Source organism: Rhinolophus sinicus, chromosome 2, assembly GCF_057876585.1.
Source record: "Rhinolophus sinicus isolate RSI-liver-muscle chromosome 2, RSI-T2T, whole genome shotgun sequence".
NCBI lineage: Eukaryota > Metazoa > Chordata > Mammalia > Chiroptera > Rhinolophidae > Rhinolophus > Rhinolophus sinicus.
The window spans coordinates 32,524,534-32,547,776 of NC_142502.1; the positions used below are offsets into that span (position 1 = coordinate 32,524,534).

General features: G+C 34.2%; 1 protein-coding gene across 1 annotated transcript in view; it reads right to left on the minus strand.

The window, feature by feature from the left end:
* Positions 1-1,837: 1,837 nt before the first annotated feature.
* Positions 1,838-23,243, minus strand: part of RSPO3 (R-spondin 3) — a 76,247-nt gene continuing 54,841 nt past the window's right edge. Inside the window, exon 5 of the mRNA XM_019729476.3 lies at positions 1,838-3,055. Within this exon, the coding sequence (XP_019585035.1) occupies positions 2,868-3,055 (188 nt within the window). The 3' untranslated portion in view covers positions 1,838-2,867. The remainder of the gene's footprint in view (positions 3,056-23,243) is intronic.

Below are 23,243 nucleotides of genomic sequence, written 5' to 3' on the forward strand. Positions count from 1 at the left end.
GAGCAGTGTAGTTTAAGAGACTATACATTTCCACTTTTGGGGAAAGTAGTGTTGGGGAACCCAAAGGACAGTCACTAATGAGGTATCATTAGAGGCATCATCCCGAATTAACAGAAGTGTCACATGCCCCACCCCCCCCCCAACTGGGACTATAGTGATCATTTCTAGCCCACCTCTCTCGTGTCGCACACACGAAATGGGGACACAGAGCAGATAACTGATTTGCCAATACCTGGGACTGGAACTTAAATTTGCCAATAAAAAAGAGACTTCCCTTCAATTATAGAGAATTTGGAGACCAGAGCAGGAGTGTGGATCAGACATAGACAGATTTATGTTGTTGCACTCTCTCAATTCTCTTTGTAGCAAGAATTTATGAGCCATCTGTTACCACCAACAGTTTACCAGATCTTAGAGACAGAATCAGAGGAGAAAGTTAATGCCTTCTGAGACCAGAAGTTGATCACGAGTTTTTGCTCAAAGTTGAGTATGCTGCTAGTATAAAGACCATAAGGATTCCATGTGCCTAAAGATATTACAGGTAGATTGACAATTACAGTTAAAATCAATGCTACCTTTGTCTGCACTTTATATCTCACCAATGTATAAATATTAATGTTAGTTTTCATTTCTCTTTCCATTGTAACAATTCTACTTTTATTTAAGTGCTGTATCAAAAACTTAGACTGTCTGTCATTGTCTGGAGGACCACAAGATAAAAGTCTTGAGTCAAAACACATGGGAAGACATGATAGTCACGTGCCACAATTGGAGTTTGTTTAACTCTTTGTCCAGCACTGCATATGCAGGCATTGACCTTCCTAGTAGTTTCTTGTTGAAAGAATGAGGGCAATGATAAACATAGAAAGATACACAAAAATAATATGGCCACTTACACTTCACTAGATAAGGTTGATGACAAAGATGGTAGTGGAAACCAAGCAAAAGTTCTAGAACATGTGAAAATACTTCCACTTAACATAGTTTTGTAGAAAAAAAATTGTCCTTGGTAACATAAGTTGTATTTGAAAATAAAATTATTTATATACTTTGGGAATAGATCTAGTTGAAATATTTTTTTCATGTGAACAAGAAAACATCAGAGTAAGAAACAGAAATACATCATTCAAAAATGTTGTAGTTTAGAAGAGCAAAAGAGGAGTGGAAAATTAATTAATCCAATCAGTCCACATGAACAGTACAGTTAGTAGAGAAAGAGTGACCAGAGATAGGCAGTCAGAAGGCTAATTCATTGCAAATTCTTCAGAAAGCAGTGATCTTTAGAGGGCTAGGAAGCATGGTGGACAGAGCAGCCATGCATCCTTCCATTACAACAGGAAGGTTAAGGTGGGTCATGAGATTCTGTGCTGCACGGTCAGAGGTGCCTCCTCCTGCCCTGGGCTGACTGTGCACTCTGTGAAACACTAGTAAGGCCTCCAGCTAAGTGACTTCAATCCCCAAAAGAGGTCCACAGACTGGGGAAATACGCAGAAAAAAAGGACAAATGTTCAAGATTCAGGAGGAACCAACACACAAGAAAAGATGCTAATTTCTCAGCAAGGAAGTGGGAGCAGTGAAATAATTTAGGGAGGTCTTTACATTTATAACTACAATTTTGTTGATTAAAATAAGAAAAAAAGTTGAATAAATACCTCTTAATACCCTATGAGCAAATCTCTATCAGCTCACGTCCAAAGTTGGATTAAAAAATAAAATACTAAGAAATGTAATATGTTCTGAATTACATAGGCTACAGAATCCTCTTTTCTAATTCATGTGTTTCTGAGAGTAACAGTTTTCCAACAAAACAGACAATAAAACAAAACAAAACTTTAAAAACTATCAACAAATATATTTATTGTGGTGGCTTTCCCCCCTACTAGATACACCTTGTTAGAAAGTATTATCCCTTTTAGTTCCAAGTGGACCATTAAGCAGGTAATAAAATTGTTTTTCTCTCATTGAGTGACACAGAAAACACATGACTTTGCAAACATGTTATATTCTCCTTGCTCTAGGTTTTGTTTTCTATGAAATCAGAATTTTCTTCTAATAAGTATGATTTTGTTTTTGGGAGTAAGTTACAGGTACATGTTTACAGACTTCTATAACCCAAGGGGTAGCAGAGGCTGAACCACACAGTGCTGACATAGATGGGAAACCTGATCCAGGGAATCACAACCCTTCACAGTTTTGTTAAGCACAAAAGGTACCTCCAATTCTATGGTTTCGTCCACATTTTGCCTTTCTCCAATCCCATACAGTATGCTGAACTCTATGTGAACTCGCAGGTTTCTTACAGAAGGACAGGATGAGGGCAATAGAACCGATCTTAAAACAGTTGTTTCTGTGGTGATAATTCTTATGATTCCAAATGCCAGGCCCTAGTATCTAAGCACTCTCTAGATCTGGACAAAACGACACTGTCGTTTGAAAGATGTTTCTCTCCCCTGATCTCTTATTTGTTTTGAAGGGATACCGTATCTTTCAATTTGCAGAACTATCTTTTGCTTCTCAAAACAATAGCTTGAAACTATTTTTTTATAGGGAATAGATGTTGCTTCTCCAGATGTCACCATTATGTTGTTACATCTTATAGCCTATTGATAATTATGTACAAAATTTCTTCTCTCTTAAAAATGCACAGAAGCATGTAAAATTACCATTCAAAGCATCCCTTCTTTGAACTCTGGGCTCCGTGTTGTTAACTATGCTTGTATGAAGATATAGCAACTATTTGGAATGTTGTTTAGACTGAACAGTAACTGACGCGTTGTCCATTTGTGGTCCTAATGGCTAGAGCACCTGTCCTGGGCATTTGGTTGAGATAGCAGCATCACGAGTCTACAACAATCTCATGGGACCCTCTAGTGTACAGTGCTGACGGATACCGATTTCTGTTGTTTATCTTGGACCTTTCGCTTCTTCTGCTGCTGTTTGTTTTCTCGTTGTTCTGGGGTTTCTCTGCTGGGTTCGAGACCTTTGTTATCAGGTATTGCATCCTTACTTTCTTCTTTGTTAAGTTTTTTTCTTTTCCTCTCCCTTCCTTTTTTCCCTGAAATGAAAGGATATACCTTTTAAAAAACGCATTCAATTATGTTCTACTGGGTTATTCTAAGTTTTTAAAAATGAATTAAAGTTCTCTTAGGTTGCATACCATACCTATAGAAACAAATATTTAAATCACTTACTCAGCTACTCTTTACTAAGTCCATACTATATTTCAAGCAGTATAAATATGAAACTCATAGAAAATGTAGTGAAGCAATTAATATATAATAGTCCCGAACTCTAAAAGGTTCTATTGTTAAAAGGTTGGTAATTATTTTACATGATAGTTATTTATGGATATTTAAGTATAGAGTTTTGAATAGATTTCTTGCTACATAAGAAATTTGTTAATGTGTATATGTAATCTGGCTCTTATTAAGGCTCTATTTTGTATTCACATTTTTCCAAGTAGCAGTTACTTATCTGCAATCTGCTAATATAGCTGCAGGCCATATACTAGAAGAGAACTGATTTGATACCAAATATGCAAATAGTGGTTCATGAGGAATACCAGGATAACTGTATGAACTTTAACAGAAATATTTATATTTATATGTTGAAATTAATTTTTATTGCGATTACACTGCATGCAGGGGTGGAGATGACTATCAATCATCTGGTAGTATTAGCTATGAGGGAAGGGACATTGTGTCTCTATCAATCAAACAAGTAGATAGTTATTGCACGTATCCTGGATTCCATGGAGGTCTCTGACTTTGAAGCATAGATTTCAATTCAGATTTGCACGATGAGCCATTTTACAAAGTGGTATCAACACGACTTTAAAGCTTTGATGTGGGAAGGCATATTGTAAGGTAGAGCGGAGCCAGGTGAACAAATGCAATTCATCCCCTTGGCATTGGAGAGTCACTGAGCATTTTAGAGGAAGAGAGTAATTTGATCAAAGTGCATGAGCCTGGCATCAAATGGGATGGATTGTTTTTATTTATTTCTAAATAATGAATTAACTGCATGTTTTATTGTCTTGTAAACATTTTATATATATAATCAGCAGTGTAAAATAATTTCTAAGAGCATGGTTTTAGTCACATCTATTAATACATATATCCCAATGAGAAATTACTGATTTAAATGAACATCAGTAAATGAAAACTAGGAACCAACAATTTATTGATGTGGAACAAATTTTGATAATTTGTATCCCCATCTACTAAACCATGTAAAATTTGATATTAGTCTCTGTCTACAAAAAGCCACTTTGGATCAAGGTATTTTGGAGAATTTATTTGCATGAAAGAACCAAAATATTTTCAAATCCTGAAATAGGCTGCAAATATTGAATTCAGTGGTTTGGCTTTCCTTTTCTTGAGCTCTGGTTACGGAATCCCAGAGAGCAGTATTATTAATAATGCATATGTGTACTCAGCCAATATAGTCTCCTCGGATTAATGATTTTATGCCGCAACTAGCTTTGTCTGAGACTGTATTTATAAAGCCTTCCAGTTATTTGATGAAAACCTACCTTGGACTCTAAAAGGACAGTTAATGAAAATCAGAATTCAGCCCACTGTAAAGCAAATATCAAATTGTTGTGGATATGTAGAGGTGAAAAAAATTATTAGAGTAGACTATTATGACTACCGCTGAACTAGTTATACACTGATTCACCAATTCTATTTTTCTTTCCACTTAAAAGAATATCACTGTATTGATAAGATTCCTACAGAAGAAATCCAGGTTTTGTTTTGTTTTCCCCTATACTGGCTTTAACTACAATACATTTGAAGTGTTGACTTATACTTGGTAACTGATTTTCATAAAGCTACACAAACTGAAAGAGACAAATGCTGGTTTTCATAGTATGTGCTTGGTTTTCAGAAAGACATGGCTACAGAGGTTAGATTACATAATATTTCCAAAGTGAGGAACACTTTGGAGGTATTCAACTCTAAAATAATTGTCAGTAAAATCATTCCAAGGTTTCATAAAAAACTACTGACCCCAAACAAAATGTTATTTTTATGGAAATTATCCAAAAGTTCAATGTTTGACATTGTTCTCTTGATGATGGTCCAATATCTTACAGCTGTGATCCCAACCATAATGCTTTAGACACATAAGAAATATATTGTTTCTTTCTTGGTCACAAATTGATTTATATGTTTTTTAGCCACATGTGACAACATACTCAATTTACAGCATATTCTGCTTATTAGCAAACTGATATGATTATTTCTTAAGACAAGCAGAAACATTTTTGGAAGTAGCTTGAAACTCAGTATTATTGTTTTATTATCCAAGGAATAGCTATTTAGTCTGGGCGGTGAGTGAAAGGGAGGCGCTAGTCAAGTAACAGGAAACTAGCACATTGTACGTTGTTGTTGCCCAACAGAGGGCTATTGCACAATAGAAAAATGGGATTATTTTTTACAAGCCATGTGTTAGTGGTTGGAAATGCTAACTACCCGTTTGCATAAATAATATATTTTCCTCTCGTCCAAGAAATAAAATAGAAATGCAGAAGAGTGGCTGTAGTCCATTAAAAATCACATGCAATTTGGGATATTTTGCAAGGTTTTCATTAAAAGGGACTTCTTTTTCTATTCTGGTGATTTTTCATTGATGTGGTCAACAGTTATTTTTATAATTTTTTTTGGTAATTTTGCAAACTAAGCATTCCAATGCTCACAATCTTACATATATGTTTTTGTATTGTCATTCCCTGATTATGCTTGTGTGTACGTGCACACATGCCCCAGAATCGGGCTGTAGAGCATTCATATGATTAAAAGAATGTTCATCCTCCCTTTATGTTCCAGCTATGAGGGTGGTGTTTGGATTGAAACCATCAAAGAGAAATTGCCATTAGCAATGAAAAACAATCTGAGCCCTTGTAGGAAAGCACTAGGGTGCAATGTTTAAGAACACTGTCTTTAGAGTCAGAAAAGCATGGTGTTCAAATTCTAGATCTGCTACTAACTGGTTGTGTGACTTTTGGCAAATTGTTACTATCTCTCAGGGTTAATTCTTTGATATTTAAAAGGTGGATCATCATGAGTACATGTTCAACTTTGTAAGGATTACACAAGATGCTTGTAGAGCACTTAGCATAGTGCCTGGCACGTGTTAATCATGAGAGAAATGAAAGTTAACATTATTAACTCATTACACAAACATGAATTAAGCCTCTACTTCATGCCAAACATTGTGCTAAAACCTAGGGATACAGATGAGATATGGAGACAGACACAATAATTGTAGTCACAAGTTAATGCTGAAATAGAGGTATGCACAAGATCTTATTGGAGGCACAGAAAAGAACGCATTGAACTCTGCCAATGGAAATTGAAAAAGACTCCCCAGATGGGGTGATGTTTGAGCTGAGCTTTAAAGAATGAGTGAGAGTTTGCCAGGCTGATGAGGGAAGCAGGGCATGTGGGTCAGGGAACAATATGTCAACGGCATGAAGGCATGCAAGGACATGGTGAATCTGGGGAACTGAAAGTAGACCTCCTTGGTTTGATCAGAGTCTATATTTAGGATATTACCCAGAGAAGCTGGAATGATATACAGGACTTGATTGCCATGTTGGGAGCTTGTCCTGAGGACTAGTGGTACTGAAAACTGGAGAGGGCAAGTATCAGAATCTGAGAGCAGGGCAGAGTTTGGATGTTTCTGTAACTAGTTTAGAAAAAGTCAATAGGATACTTTGACATGTAACCTTATTTCTTATTTCAGAAATACTCCTATAAGTAACAAGAATCCATAAAGGGAGTGTAGGCAATGCCTGGTATTGATTCTTGAGCCTTATCTTTTAAGAGGAGCTAAAATCTCTATGGAGAACATACAGCCACATATTATTTAAAATTTTATTGCAAGTCAGTATCACATAATTGAATAAGTGATTGATAATGTTGAGATTCTGAAATTATTTTCTATTAGTGTAAGAATAAAGTCATTTATATAAGCATCTCCTAGGGTTTTCTGCAGACCAGGTTTCCAAGCATTAATGACATTGAAAACGCAGATTCATAGGCCCCATCCCTGGAGATTATGATTCAGTAGTTCTTATGATGGGCCCAGGAAACTGTAGTTAATAACAAGTTCACCCCCAGTTTATTCTGATGTGCAGTCACATTTAAGAACCACTACTGTAGATCAACAGAAGGTCCAATTTCCTTAAACGTATATTCTCAAAATTCACTTCACATCATATAGCTTCTCATTTAATTTCTTATATATTTTCCTGACATATATCAAATATGATTTTTTTTTTTTTACTTACTGTTGCTACTAATTTTTAAGGCAACTTTTCTGATTAGGTATATTTGAAATAGACACCTAGATACAAAGTGAAAATTTGTTGCTCATTGTCTTTTTAAAACCTGTTCAAATAGAACTGTTAACTAAAAAAATACACATGTAAAGAGAACAAAGAAAGAAGGAAAGGATCCTGAATTATTTTTTCTGTTACGTATCACATATTTAAGTTCCAAGTGAAAATAAAAACTATATAAAATGCTCAATTACACTTTTAAATGCAATGAGGTTATGAATAGAAATATTTCCCTATAATCACAAATAGAATTTATTTATTGAGAATTACTCAAATTACGAACATCAGCTCACAATTTTCTGGACGTCTAGAAACATCTATTCATAGGTCTTTATAAAAACGGCTGCTTGGTAAATTTCTGGCACGACCACTAAGGGGAGCCATTGAGCTTTAAGTAGCTGCACTTCCAAGACAAACGAAGATATTTTTTTCTCAAAAAGCTAAAACTTTATCCCACACTCTAGACTGAGGACTAAATATCACTGAATCTGCAACGCAAACCAATTAAATAAATATCCCATTAAAAATTTAAGTTTTTTGCCAGGTCTTTTCTCCATTGGGTGTAGAATGAAATTCCATTGGAAACCATGGCTTTATACCTTCAGAAAGCACGAATGATGTGATAATGCAGTTAATCTGATGAGCTTTTCATCTAGAGTTGGACTTGATTTTTATGTATAGAGGATGAAAATTCCAACTGTTGTTCCTTTTAGTTTAGGTATTATTGGAGAAAATGTGCAAAGAAGGGGAAATCGCTACAGTAAAATTTCAGCAACTATGATCTATTGTGTAGATACATATTTAAAAGCCTTTGAATGTGAGCTATATAAAAACAGGACAGCCTGACCCAGTGGTGAAGCATAGTGGGAAAGTCAGCAAGGTCAAGTTCCTTCTCAGCTATATTATTACCAAGTGGAATTGACTTGCATTCAAACCTTTTGTCTTTTGTTTGCTTGTTTGTTTTAATAAAATAGAAATACTTATTTCCCTGCTATTATTTTAACCTAGAAATTTATAATAACCTGGTAAAAATGGAAGAATAGATACCTTTAAAAATAAAATAGACACTAAATTTCTCCAAATTGAAATGTGAAGCTATCTGAATTATCTACTCTGTAGTTTAATACATAAGTTAATTCCATTGCATTTCTATTTATCTTCCAAGATGGTTCTGATTAATTATTCACAGAATAATAATTTGACATGTCATTATATACTCTACTAGATGCTGTTAGCTTGGGAAATCACCTTGAATCCATTTTTGCACAGACAGCTCTGATCATTAAAATATATAAAGATCTAACTCAGACTTAGTGTCTCTCTGCCCACATGTCACCCTTTCACAGAAACCTTCCTTACTCTCCTAATCTTTTCCTAGGCTAGGTTATGTACATTTCTCTTCTCTTTGTCCCATAAACTCCCAATTAGTAATCTATTGCAATAATCAAGGTGATGATAACTTGGGTGATCTGTTTTTAAAAATAGGACGAGTAATGATAGGTAAAATTTAACGAACACTTGTATGTACCAGGCATACTTCTAAGTAAGAACTCTGTATCTACAATCTCTATTATAGCCCCACTTAACAGATGAGGAAAATGAGGACTCTTAACCACTGTATTCTGCTGCTTCCACATTATGTCTCGATAGAGCACAGTGTGACATGACATCCTTTTTTTAGTTCACACTTAAGCTACTGAGTCTAAAAAAAAAAAAAAAAAAAAGAAAGGCAAGGAAAGTGTCCATGTATAGACTAACTTATTAAACAGATGAATTTCACAAAAATTAAGGTTTACAACGTACTTACTTAGCCTCTTGAAATTTGAATTTTCTGAGCAGCAACTTGAGCATCAGAACCTGACATTTTTGTCAGCACCATTCAGTTACCACATTCTCTAGTCTCCTCTTTTTTATTGCTATAAGTATATTTATTTTTCAGTATTTCTACCCCACCTTCAATCATATAGAGGCAGGATGTAGTATATATGTAATTTGAAAATTATTTGTATAGTATACAATTTATCTCTAATTTAAAAACTTTATTTTACCTTCAAACTACCACCATTGCATTTTGAAATCCTAATAAAATTACCAGAGACTTTTATATTTTGTTACACTTAATACCAAAAAAGAGAAAGAAAAACTGCATGCATTTTAATTTTAAAATCCCACAGAGGTTGGAATGAAGTTTTATCATTTCACTTTATAACAAACATCCTAAACACCAATAATCACATTTTTTAGAATCTATTGTATTTCCGTAATCTCCTTTAGCATAATGAACTGTTCTTGCCAAATCAAATACTTTTCTTATGAATTGATTGTGTCAATAGGCCTTTACAGATGTTTTTCCTCTGTTGCTTAAATAATTTCCTTACTTACTGAAGGCTTAGTATCTAAGATTTTGAATTTGGGCTCTATGTCTTGACAGAAGTTTCCACAGCCCTATGACCCAAGGTAACTCTATTTCATTTCGCTGCTTCTGTTGCTCAAAACTCTAGCCTGGGCTCCTGGCATTCAAAAGGGATATTAACTAGAGTCCAAAAGAAACTGTTCAAGATGCTGAATTTTGCACACTAGACTTTCTTCCTGTTGTAAATCACCAGTGTTAAAAGAATAGTTGAAAGTGCAAAGAGGAAAAAGCACCCAAAGATTTTTTACTATTTGCAATATTTACAATTTACTCATTATAAAAGTAAAGGGAATCCTATATTTTATAATATTAAAAAAATAGGTTTACAATTTATATTACATAACGATTTTAAGTTTAGTAGTTAGTTACTTCAGATTAAAAAAATAGCTGTCAACACAGCTACACTGTGCTATAAAAAAAAGTTTAGCAGTTCTTTATGTGGGCTTATTTCTGTTGATTCAACTACTTTGGGTTAAAAGTTCATTTGAAATTACTTATTTTAGAGTTTCTTTTTCTCAGTGCAAAATCTCTTAACTTGACTTTGAAATTCTATCTACTTCATTAGGCTATATTACAAAACTCTTAGAAACTAAATCACACACATTAATTTACATGTTGAAAATTTCTGGATCTAAACATGTTTGCGTAATGTGTTTTGCATTCTATCTTGGGTCTTAGACAATTGTATCTGCCGGATTAGCATGTGAACATTCTGAATTTTACTTGCTGTCAAAGGGTGTGTTGATAAATTTCACCTATTAAATCCAGTTAAATTTTGTTCATTACTTTTGCCATGAAATTCATGACTAGTTTGTAAAATGAATGTTATTACTCCCTTAAGAAAAAAAAATGACTCTGTGTATATATTGATTGTTTTATATACTGTTTATGAACTTGCAGTAGGGAGATTTATGTGATACTGCTAATGTTCAGAAATTTAGATAGTAGTGTGGCTGGCTCCACTATTTCAAAAAACCATTGAAGCCTGCCTAGTAGCATTGTCAAGTGTCCTCTCTGACATTTTCAGTATAGACCAGTATTTTCAAAGTACTAATGACTATATAAAAAGTGAATTGATGTGTTTATTTTGGGGGGGGCATTCTGAATCTACCTTGTCTCCCTCCTCACTGTCCACCTCCGACTCACGCTGGCTGCTACTGTCGACCACCATCTTATATCTCAAGGTAGAGAATATGTGTAAGTCTATGAAATATTTATGTCAAACATTTCTTTCATATCATCCTGTAAAAAATCAACTTCAGTAATTTAAATATTAAGAAAAATCAGTGAAATAACCTGTTTGGAAATTCCTATCATATACATATCGCCAAACTTAAAGTATGTAGGTACTAGTATCATGGATAGGTTTTCCTATAAAATTATTTTAAAGCAAAATACACAATTGTTATCCAGACCATCTATTGAGCGATATTTGTGAGAAGTCTAGAAAAATTATGTATTTAGTACTTCACTATAATTATTTTTAAAAACTTTTCACATTCTGTGTGATAAATTAGTTTGCCTAATTTCATGTCAATTTAAAATTTAAATGTAACAACTTTATTTAATATATCACTAATCAACAAATCAATTGAAAGTACTGCCTAAAGTATAGATTGCTTTGAAAATATGAGTCTTACAAATATTTGTTTCCTGGTGAACTTTACTTTCTTGCTCTAAATCTGAGTGGATAATCATGCTACACCAGCCCAGTAACACATATTAAAGTAACATGACAAGGAATGCTTAAATTTGTTGACTTACCCAATTCATTTATCTCAGAAAAACCAGAAACTTCACTTGTATCAATATTTGGTTCTGAAAGTTAATAGTATTATTTGATTTTTTTCCATCCTTACATTCTCCTGTCACAAGGGAGCACAGTGATAGTGAGTTTTCATACAGAGTTTAGAATAACACTGTTATTTGAATTTTTGCCATTTTCTTGAGTTAGATGCATAGACTCATAGTTCAGTCTTTCATACTTGATATACATGTTCTGGAATCTGTTTATGGTAAATATCCACCAAATGCCTCTCTCTCTCTCTCTCTCTGAGAATCACTAAGCCAAGAGCACTGCTGTCTTCATCTTTGATGAAATATAGCTTTCCAATTAACAGGAAAGTCCTTCATTTCAAAAGGCTGAACAGAATGCTACTTGAAAATTCATTCCAGCTGGTTAAATTGAAGAACTGAAAGAATTCCAAAGAAAGAATATTCTCTTGGCATTTATCATTTGATTTTCATTTGGATAAATTTCCATTTGCTCCAAGAACTTGTCTCAGAATTTTGTTCTTCTGAGACAGAAAAAGAAGTGTTGATAGCCATGTTTGACTGTGCTATACTTCCTCCCTTACCCAAATTGTCTACTCCATTGTATTGACAGGAAGGGATGGCCTCATACTTGCTGACACATTTGCAGTGATGGATTATACAAGAAATGTTGATATTACGCTATTCTCTTTCATCATTTTATGCATTAGTTGCCTCTGCTAATTCTCATTCTACCATAACCCACTCTTTTCTTTGAAGCTCTTTACTGTTCTATGGGAGAAAATAAAGTAACTCTAATCTGGAATTACATTGCTGGGGGAAAAACAAATATCAAGTTTCTTACTTAGTGTGTGCTATGCCATGATATTTTTAGAACAGATGTCACACACTTTTATGGCTATAATTTAATATTTCCAGCTATTTATTAATTACCTATGTAAAGCTAATTTTTAATGCACCTTTAGTATATTCTCAAATGTTTTCATTTTGTTTCAATATTTTCTTTTTTCTTTCATATATATATATATATATATATATATATATATATATATATGCCTGTTTACTATAGACTCTATCTCAAACTATTGATTTCTTAACTAGTTTTGAAAACATAGAAAAACCTCACCCAGCCTGTACTACATTAAAATTTATAATAAATAAATTTCATTCACAATGTAAATAAAATTATAAGGGGCATATTTTACCTATGGCAGATAATGCAAACTTCAAAATACTTTGTCTCCTACTCTATTTGTTGGTGCAAATATCTGTTCTTAATCAGCAATACTTTCCACATGCATTTCCATTACCAGCAAGATAGCTCCTTGTAATTACTTCATCAATAGCGGTTACATACACTTCAGTGGAATACAAATAATTTAATTTCTTTAAAATTTTTGGCAGTTCAATAATCTAGAAATATCAACCCTATAATTAAGCAAGATTAGTAAGATTCTATAGGTCTCATTTTACAGCTTTTTTCACTGTGCTCCTTTTATCACTGTATTAATGCGTGTTAGAGTGGGGGAGGAGAGTTGAGTGAGTAGACACATGTGCAACAAATGTGTGTGTATGTTTGTGTATGTATATATAAATATATATGCACATATTTATTTATAGGTCCCTCCCCACAACAGATGGAAAAGTTCTATTTTTCTGGTGGATTTAAAAATATCAATTCAAAGACAGAGAGTCTGTTTTCCAATTTAATTTTCAATAAACCTGAAACGAGATTCATTCCTATTATTCCTTCAGGCACTTGCTTGGACCCTTAAAATTAAGTGACTTTGCTAGGTTATTACTTTTAACTTTTTCTTATCAAATATATTTTCCATATGTTAACACATGCAACCTCTCCATTTTTGTTCTTTGCAAACTTTCAAAATGTTGTAGGGGGAATACAATATGGTCCTCTAATAAGCATCTGGTTAATGCAGAAGAAATCAAAGAATTATTTCCATTTTCTGGGTACTCAACCTTCTACACGTGGACTTTTTCAATGATGACATCATTGGAAGCCCAGCTTCCCTCCTCTTTCTTTGCTAACTTAATGTTCATTTCTTCCCATTGTTTTTTAGTTGAGTCCCTGAGTATATCACAATATGGTATCTACTAAATTTTGATCTATATTCTAGGCCCTTTTGTAATTTGTCATGTAATAGTAAAGTATGTTTCTGTGTAGTAATAACTGCAAATATGATAAACTTATCTTTATAGAAATTCAACCCTAATTTTGATTTCCTATAAAAATATTTAAAAAGAAAATATAATTCACAGCACAGGCTATTGTCTGGTGGCGTAGGGTGGATAATATTGGGGCTTTTAGCAGTGGGTTACTGATTCATTTGCATAATTTTGTGCACAGAGAACCTCGGAGGCCTATGAGGCCCACATACCTGGTACACTGATAAGTATTGCTATCATTGTTCCAGATAAGGTATCTTTGCCTTTCTCTTTGGCAAGAGCCTGTACACAGTAGCTACTCAATAAATATTTGTTGAAAAAATTAAATGAAAAGATGATTAATGCTCTCTTTCCTTGATTTTATCCTCTCATCCTATTTGAGGGAGAGTTAAGGAATGACAGGCATTGGAAGAGATGCTTTGAGTGTTCTCACATATGCAAGCATGCTGTGATTACCCAGAATTTCAAACAACTTATCTTAATGACTCCCAGTTATTATTATGGAGTCCTCAGATAATTAGCTACTTCTGTTCCAGTATCAGCCTCAAGTGACTACAGCCCATTCCAGAGAGCTTCATCACGGTCATGCTCTAGAAGATCTTGGGAACAAACCAATGATGAGCAAATAGAGCATCCCTAAGACTGCTTCAAGAAAACAGATTAGAAAGTCCAGGTTGTAACAGAGACATTACAGAGCATCCTACTCTTTTCTTCTATTTTGAAAAGAATTTGAAATTCTAAAGCAGTTTTAAGGATTTGAGGGCTTTAAAGTTTCACTGAGGTTGGGAGTGTGGACCAGAGTCCATCTCGCAGCCCAAAGCTGGGAAACCATGGCCTAACATGTTTCTGAAACTGAAGAATAGGAGGTGGTCAGGGAGAGGGACAGAAAGGGTAAATGGAGGAGGAGGGACAGGGACTTTGGATGATTGTGAATAGTTGAATGATGGCAAAATAACCTCTTCTTCCTTAAATTATCTTCTATAGCAGGAGTAAATTATGCTTTATCTAGTAGAGTTGGGAATGCAGTCTTCTTTTAAAATAATGAAATATGACCCTGGTTCATCTTGGCCCAATCTTGGGGCTTTTGAAGTGGCAAAACACAGTCTCAGAAGCCTGCCTGATTTCCCCATGAGTTTTGGATGACTGTGGCTTTTGTTGTAATCCCTTGAATTTTGCTTTTAGTGGAATTCCACCAAAATGAAAGGCCACTGGGTAGTATGATGTAATTTCCAATTTAAGTGGGTATAGCAAGACAGAGATGGCATGTCTAATGCAATTAGTAGAGAGAGAAAGTCCTAGAAAAGATTTAAGCAAAGGAGCTGAAAATTAAAGAAATCATGACAATCCCTGAAGGAATGAGCTGTGTCTTACTCAGTCTCCACAAAAATGAACATTTAACTGCTCAGTTGAGTATTTAAGAATCAAATAATATGATCTTGTAAATAAAAAACTCAAACGAAATGGGGAAAAAAAGTTTTCAAGGGACAAATAGTTTTCAATAACCCATGTTTTGATATTTATTTTCTGAGCAAAGTGAACAATCTTCTTGCGTACTTGAAGACCATGATAAGGTAGAAAGGGCAATATGTGGGTAATGATTGTATGTAAGTTCTTCCCTTATCTCCAGGGGATTTTTAGGAAAAGAGGTCATGGTTAGGAGATAATTAAAAATACTGGGGAGTAAAAATACTTAAGGAAGTCAGAACTATTTAAAGATGGCAGATTTGTCTCTTTGCTGTGCTGGGGGTAGGGGGAATAGGAAGCAGAATCCTTTCTTCATAATACCTGGCCACCCCTCAGGAAGTGCATTTTGGGCCTTGTAAAATCTGTTGGTACTTTTTAGCTGCAGAAGTCTTGAGGAGCTAAGCACAAAATGTCTCCTGAGTATGAACAGGTCTTGGTGTGGGTATATGAATCTGCCCGAACAAAAAACAAAACCAGTAATTTCTAAAAACTAGCAAATATTTCAGAGATCATTGAATAATCTAAAAGGTAATTTGCACTGCCACTTGCAACATATGGTAGGCTGTTGTATTCTTTATGTATATTAATATATGTAACGTTTTTGATTCATACACGGACTATTGCATTAACATATTTTATTGTAGTTGTTAAATGTTTTGAAAAATCACTCCTTGTTTATATACATCCTTCAGGATATAGAAAGCAGCCATTTTAAAAGCGGCTTTCTATATAAAGTCTTCTCTCATTCTCCAGCAGCTGAGGAGAGAGGCAGTAAAGTACAGTTTTCATGACCTTACATTCTGAAATTAGAAAGATCTGAGTCTGATTCTCTGATAAATCATTTAGTCGTTGTCTCTTTTTGGGTCAGCTACTTAAACTCTCAAGACCTCATTTTTAAAAATCTGTGCTTAAAAAAATCCTGTGTGACATTAAATTAAATGTCAAAAACTGAAACGGGTATCAGAAAAGGTCCATTTTAGATTTGATTATATTATTTATCAACAATGTGACCTTAACTGAAGTCCTTTCTGTTGCCACATTTATAAACGAGTGGATGATTCCTGTTTCTCTCACTCTTTGGGGTAGGTGTGAGGAATAAGTGATATATAAGTACTTAGAAAATGTACAGAATTATGAAATTGTAACCCCTAACATGATGATGCTGAGGGTCCCTATGAAAATATAAAATAGTTGAGTGAATCATGTCACTTTTGAAAATAAAACTGACTTAATCTGACTAGGGTAAAATCTGGGGTCCTTAATTCCTTTAAGAATTTTGGTGCAAGTTTTTAATCCACTCAAGTCCATTTGCTTTAGTAAAATTTTGAAAATTTTACCTCTTACATATTTCTTAAATGTGTTATTCCTTCTTTGATCTCATTCAGTTCAAGTCTCAATCATCTCTAGAATGTATTCTTGCAGAAACCGGGTCATAGTTTTTGTTTGTTTGTTTGTTTCCAGTGGTTTTCCACCATGCTGTCAGGTTACTTTCTTATAGTGTAGGGGGCTGGTCCATTGTTCCTTTTGGTCTCTTGTTTTTAAGTCTCCCCAATGCCAGTACTTCCAGAGTTTGGGCTACATGGCTTAGAAGGCCCTTCAGAATCTGACTCCCGCCTGTTTTATAAAGCATCATCTGTTTCCCTAGCTTGCTTTTGCTTCTGCCACACTGCATGTCTCACTATCATTTGATCACATCATGCTCTTTCTTGCTTCTGTACTTCAGACACTGTTCCTCAGTGAAAAGGTTCTTAAGCTGGAAAGTTTCCTATTTGGCCTACCAGAGCCCATAACAATTTACTTCCTCTGTTTTTCATACCCATCCATCTACCTTGCCATTATTTGTTTCTAAGCAACTCTCCCATGAAATGATGAACTCTCAAATGAATTTCATATATATTTGTATATCTCTCTTGTCATTTTTGCTTCTAGCATCTAGCATGGTTCCTGGCATATAGTAGTTATTTAATACACAAACTTGAATAAAAGGATGAAAAGACAGAATGTTGAACGACAGAACCATGTAAAGCAAGACGAGTGGTGATACCACAAGGCTTAAACAACAGAACATTTTAATAACAATTTTACACATTAAAAACAAATTTCCTAGTTGGACATCAATTTATTTTATTAGATTTACTTATCCTTTGTCACAACTATATTGCTTTTTCAGTTTCTTTATGCTGTTCTTAGTAAAGGAATCTTTGCTTTAGGTGATGATGTGATCTAGTAAATAACATTGTTTGATATGAGGCATAGTGTCATTACATCACCCCAGCTGGGAGCAGTGAAGATACAAGGCTTACTCACAGTATCATCGCATCCAGCTTCCAATTTCTAGGCTTTAGTTTATCCTCTGATTAATATCCACAACACACGCATGCATGCATTAGGGATGATAGATTTAGTCATATTTTTCTACAGTGTGTTTATAAGAAAAAAATTAACTTTCCTTTTTAAATCAGTAAAAGATAGTACGGGAACACAGAGAGAGTAATGAAAGAACTGGGCAGACTTAACTGAATCTGTCAACAATTTCTCATAGAGGAAATCAGCACTGTGAGTGTCCACTTCATAAAAATGAGCAATGCCAGTTAATGTTTGTCCTTGGCTTGGTGACCATTTACCTAGGGTCCATTAAGAGAGTATTATGTAAATTGGGGGCACTTCAAATTTCTAAGAAGCATGACTTGTTTTTGTAGAACAGCTCCTGTGGTAGGCAGAATAATAGCCTTTGCAAAATGACAATGTCAATTCTGGAATCTGTGAATATGTTACTTTACCTGGCAAAGGGAATTAAGATTGCAGATGGAATTAAAGTTGCTAATTGGCTGACTTTGAGATAGAGAGATTATCTGAGATTATCCAAGCAGGCCCAGTCTAATTACAGGAGTCCTTAAAAGTGGAAGAAAAGGCAGAAGAGAGGGTCAGAGAAATGTTATGTGAAAAGGACTCAACCTGCTATTTGTGGCTTTGAAGACAGAGGAAGGGGCCATGAGCCAAAGAATGTTGGCAGATTCTACAAGCTGGAAAAGACAAGGAACTGGATTCTCCCCTAGAGCCTTTGGAAAGAAACAAAGCCCTGCAGACACCTTGATTTTAGCACGATTAGGCCAGTGTTGGACTTCTGACCTATAGAACTACGAAGAGGATAAATTTGTTTTGTTTAAGACACTAAATTTTTGGTAATTTATGGCCACAATAGAAAACTAACACAAGCTCAAACTCTGTAATGGTTTTCTTATATTTTAGTTCATAAACATGTGACAAAAGCAGTTTTAAAGACCACTATTCAAATGCTCTAGGTAATCTGAACGGATGCTGGTTATGAACGGCACCTAACTTGTCTACATGGACTGTCAGAACATAAGCACTTCAATTTCCTTTCTGAAAACTTTAGGTCAGGAAATTTGGAGAAATTGAATTTATTGATTACCAGATGTAAAATAATAGATCAAAGGCAGCCAAGAGTCAGAAAGAACTACATCCTAATTTTTTTTTAAAGTTCACACCTCTATTATTTATTCAATTGAGAACCAAAAATTTGCTTTTCCTAAAAATGATCTGATTTTTAGCCAAATTTTGAAACAATGTGGATCCTCCCCATCTTATTTTTAGCTATATGGCGGATATACTTTCAGTATCAATTTGTGAACAAGAATTCCTATTAAGCAGAAATTCATCTGGACTATGTCATCTGTAAGATCAGCTTTGAGAGAAATGAAAGAATGCGAAAACAGGGAGATTCTTTAAGAATGAAATTATGCCTTCCTCCATGTACCCACTCCAATGTGGTCACAGAACTTTGGGGAATTTATTCCCATGTTTTCTCTACTCTCGGTGTTCATTGCTTCAGTTCTTCCTATCAGACCCTCCTGAGGTCAGAAAATGTGCCACTTTTCAGAGGGTTTTTTTCATCTGGTGAAGGCTTCTGAGCTAACCAGAAAGCAAAATGGGATGCTGCATTATGTCAGAACTGCATGTTTAGTCTGCCTTCCTAGAAATAATCAAGAAAAGTTATACATGAAAAGACACAGATGCTCCTTTCTCAGAAATAGTTTCATACTTTTGAATTATAATATGAAAAAATTCTAGTTGAAACCAAGAACAATATGTATTTTGTATATCTACATATTTTATTGATTCCATTTATAAAAATTCACAAAATGTAAAGATCCTCTGGAAAATACCTAAGATTATATATATATATATATATATAATTATATATATATACATATATAATTATATATAATAGTATTATTATATTATATTATATATAATATGTAATACGAGGCAACAAATGTTTATCATATTGATGCTGACTCTTAGCATGTTTCTTTGTAAATTCATACAAAATTGATACTCTACTATTTATTCTGACTTATAACTGAGCATATTTGTACCGTAGAGAATATATTTATTTATTTCTCAGACTTCCAGTCACTTTAGGAAAATCTTTGAAGAGGTACCTAAAACTAAGCTGCACCAAATTTAATCATTTTACTTATCTTTTATTTTTAGGATTTTTTGAAAAAAATAGGGCTCAAATTCAAGCTGTTCTAAGAAATATATTCCAATATAACTTTTAAATTAAGAAGCTTACGTATATATCTGAGTGAATCTCAAGGAGTTGTCTGTGATATTTATAGTTGTTGTCCAGCCCAAATTATACAAAATATCTCTGCTTGTCAACTACAATATAATCTGTTTAAAAATCTATACAGTGAAATGTAATTAGTTAACATTTTGATGTTTGAATTCAAGATAACTATAAAGACTCTCACAGAATGCACAGCCCTAGAATAGCAGCCAACTACATACCTACTAACATTCAATGAATACGATTTTCATTTCACATTTCATTTCTATTTCAGAAATGAGTCAAACAAGGAGTATATCCCATAGATTATGAGACAAACACTAGTGTAATAAAATTTATTTCACCATTCTATTTTTGGGGGAGGGGAGGGAGAACAACAACCAAAAATAATCCCAATAACAAAAACAAAATTTTAACACCACTATTTGGCTCTCTCTGACTCCCTTGCCTGGACAGCACTTACAATTGACTTTTGAGGAAAAACAAACACATTTTAAAAAATTTTGGCTACTTGTGAGTCTTTTCTCCCTTTGTCTTTCATCTATTTTATTAAACTTACAAAAAGAAGGAAAGTTTCCATTTTTTCAAACTTTTCAGTCCTGATTTCACCACTTTAGTTTTTCACCCAGCTCTGGTTATTTGTTTCTGTAGCTTGTGACATGCCATGTTCACATCTTATCACTAATTCTAATAGAACAGAGTTAAGTTCTTATGACCAGCACTTATGACTGGCATGGAATATTTGGTGCCAACCTCAGATCGATTTCAGATTACATTTGCATTCATGCCCTCTTTGTGACAGGGTGCTATCTACTATCTCAGTGGCAAAGACACAGCTCCTGCCTGCTGCATCACCAACAGGGTTCCAGGGGGCAGAACCTCACAGTTGACAGCTGCCAGATGAATGTGTCTCTTCTCTACAGCTGAGATATAGAGTTGTCACTGGTGAGCATTTGATACAATGTGGTAGCTTGAAAGTCCGGGAATTCATACTTGTGACATTTAAGCAGATTTTAGGCTCACTGGCTTATTCCCAAGAATTGGGTAACATGTTATAGTTTTTAATGATTTGTTAGTTATTTGTTATTCTTTTAAATTCCCAAAGAATGAGAAAAATATCCAGTGGGAACATTGACGTGAGCAATAGACTGAGCAGTCACTTTCACAAGCCATCAGCCATGGCACACTACATTAAAAACCCCAAAGGCAGCCTAATTTTGCATGAGAATTCTCCCTGGTTAGAGATAGGCATTACCATTAAGGAAGGACCAAGTTTAAAAGAAGTTTTGGCTTAAAATTTAAGGTTTGAGACTCGTACAGTGGAGGAAAGGGGGAAATAGGTAATGTTTTTGGAAATAAAAAATCACTACCACAAGGAATCATAGGGATTATCAAGAGTATTAATTTAGCCACGAGCAATTCATTTTTTTCCCCAACAGATGTCACCTGATCTAAATGAAGATGGGCTTTGACTTTTATTTAAAATTTGATAAATATACACACCCTGGAGTAGAATATTTATTCTTTAAAGTGTGTCTTGAGTGTTTTCATTGTCTAAACTCTGGATTATGATAAATTCATCTAGAATTACTTTCTGGTGACTTCTAACATAGAGTGCCTTTTCCCTTTAGACATTAAAACAGGTTGTGCTCTTTTAAAAACGTATTCTTTTAATCTGTTTGACCATCTCAATAATTGTCATAAACAATATCTAACTAAACAAATGGGTTTTTAGGACCCAAAGAAACTGATAGTGAGAAGTATTGTAGGTCTATTCATGAGAGAGAGAGCAAGAGAGAGAGAGAGAGAGAGAGAGAGAGAGAGAGAGAGAGAGAGAGAGCCAGAGAGAGAGAGAGCCAGAGATAGAAAGAAAGAGAAAGAAAGAAAGAAAGAAAGAAAGAAAGAAAGAAAGAAAGAAAGAGGAAGAAAGAAAGAAAGAAAGAAAGAAAGAAAGAAAGAAAGAAAGAAAGAAAGAAAGAAAGAAAGAAAGAAAGAAAGAAAGAAAGAAAGAAAACAAGTTCCTTGACACTGGAGCGCCAACTCCTTTTGTTACAGGCTTGTACTTCAGCTTCCTTTTCTGCTGAGTCATTGCTTTAACTCCCACTCTGAGATTAATTGCATGACCCTTGGAGATGAATGATCTTCCACTTAATCTTAGCCAATACAATCTGGACAACCTCAGGGTTGGTGAGGCTCCTCTTGGGTGGTTTTCATTTGTTTTAAGAACATTAAAGCATCTCATAAATCTATATTTATTATATTGGTGAGTAATCTACTATAATTAAATATGAAATGCGGAAGACAATGTTAAGGTAACACTGGGGTCACAAACCTCTTTTTATGGTGGTTGCATGGCTGCAAAATTACTCTGGAATTTGCTTTTGTCTTTATGTCTGCATCTGCTTAACATTACAAAGCATCCAACAGCATATCATTTTCAGATGGCCACCTTATAAGTGTTTTAAAACAATAGTGATATTTTGATGGTAAATATCTAATGCTTATAATAAAACAATTTAAGATCAATCTTAGAATATGGCTAACAATACCCTTATTCAATATAGTATGTCCTCACTCACCAGTATTAGAATATTTGGTGAACCAGTCTTAAAGGATCCATTCTTTAATAATACTCACATTTGATACTACCAGATCTGTTCTTACTAGTTTTTAGTCTGAGACCAGCAAAGGGACGCAGAAAGCAGGCTGAATAATAATAATAGTAATAAAAATCAGGTATAAATCCATGAATTTGGAATCTGTGATTCAGAAGGCACTATGATAAGTGCTAAAATTGACGTTGCAATATCATTGGGGAGAAAAAGAATTGTTAGGTAAATTAATATTGAAACAAACCGTTGCTTTTAGAGGTATTTAAATTATGAAAAAGTATAAAGTTTTCCACCACTTTGTCATTTATGGGAAAAAAAAAAAAATCAATGTTACCGGGCAATATTATTTGATAACTGAAGTAGTCACCTAAGCAATATCCACTTGACAGCAATAGATTACCATATACACTTGAAGAAAGTAACACAATCATATTGTCTTTCAAACATATTCTGTAATTCACATTAGCAAATCTCTGACTTTAGATTTTCTGTGTTTTCAATATTCAGCAAGATACTTTCCCTCACCTCCACCCCAACAAAAACTAAATACTGTGCTTAGGGACTTTCTCTTCATAGAGGAACTCTATTTTCTAAGTTAGACAAATAAACAAAACAAAACAAATGATAAGAACACTGAGAGTAAAATATAGGGATAAAACTACAAATCAATAAATAATTCTGTACTGGGAAAATGTATATGTTAGAGGACAAATATGAATTATAGAATGCAAAGAAAACAATGAGGTGAGCATTGAATGTTTTCAGTAAGCTGCAGATATTATTTCTTTTCATATTAAAGTGTGCCATAAATCTATTAATTAGAAAGTTTTAAAATTGAATCAATTTTCATGC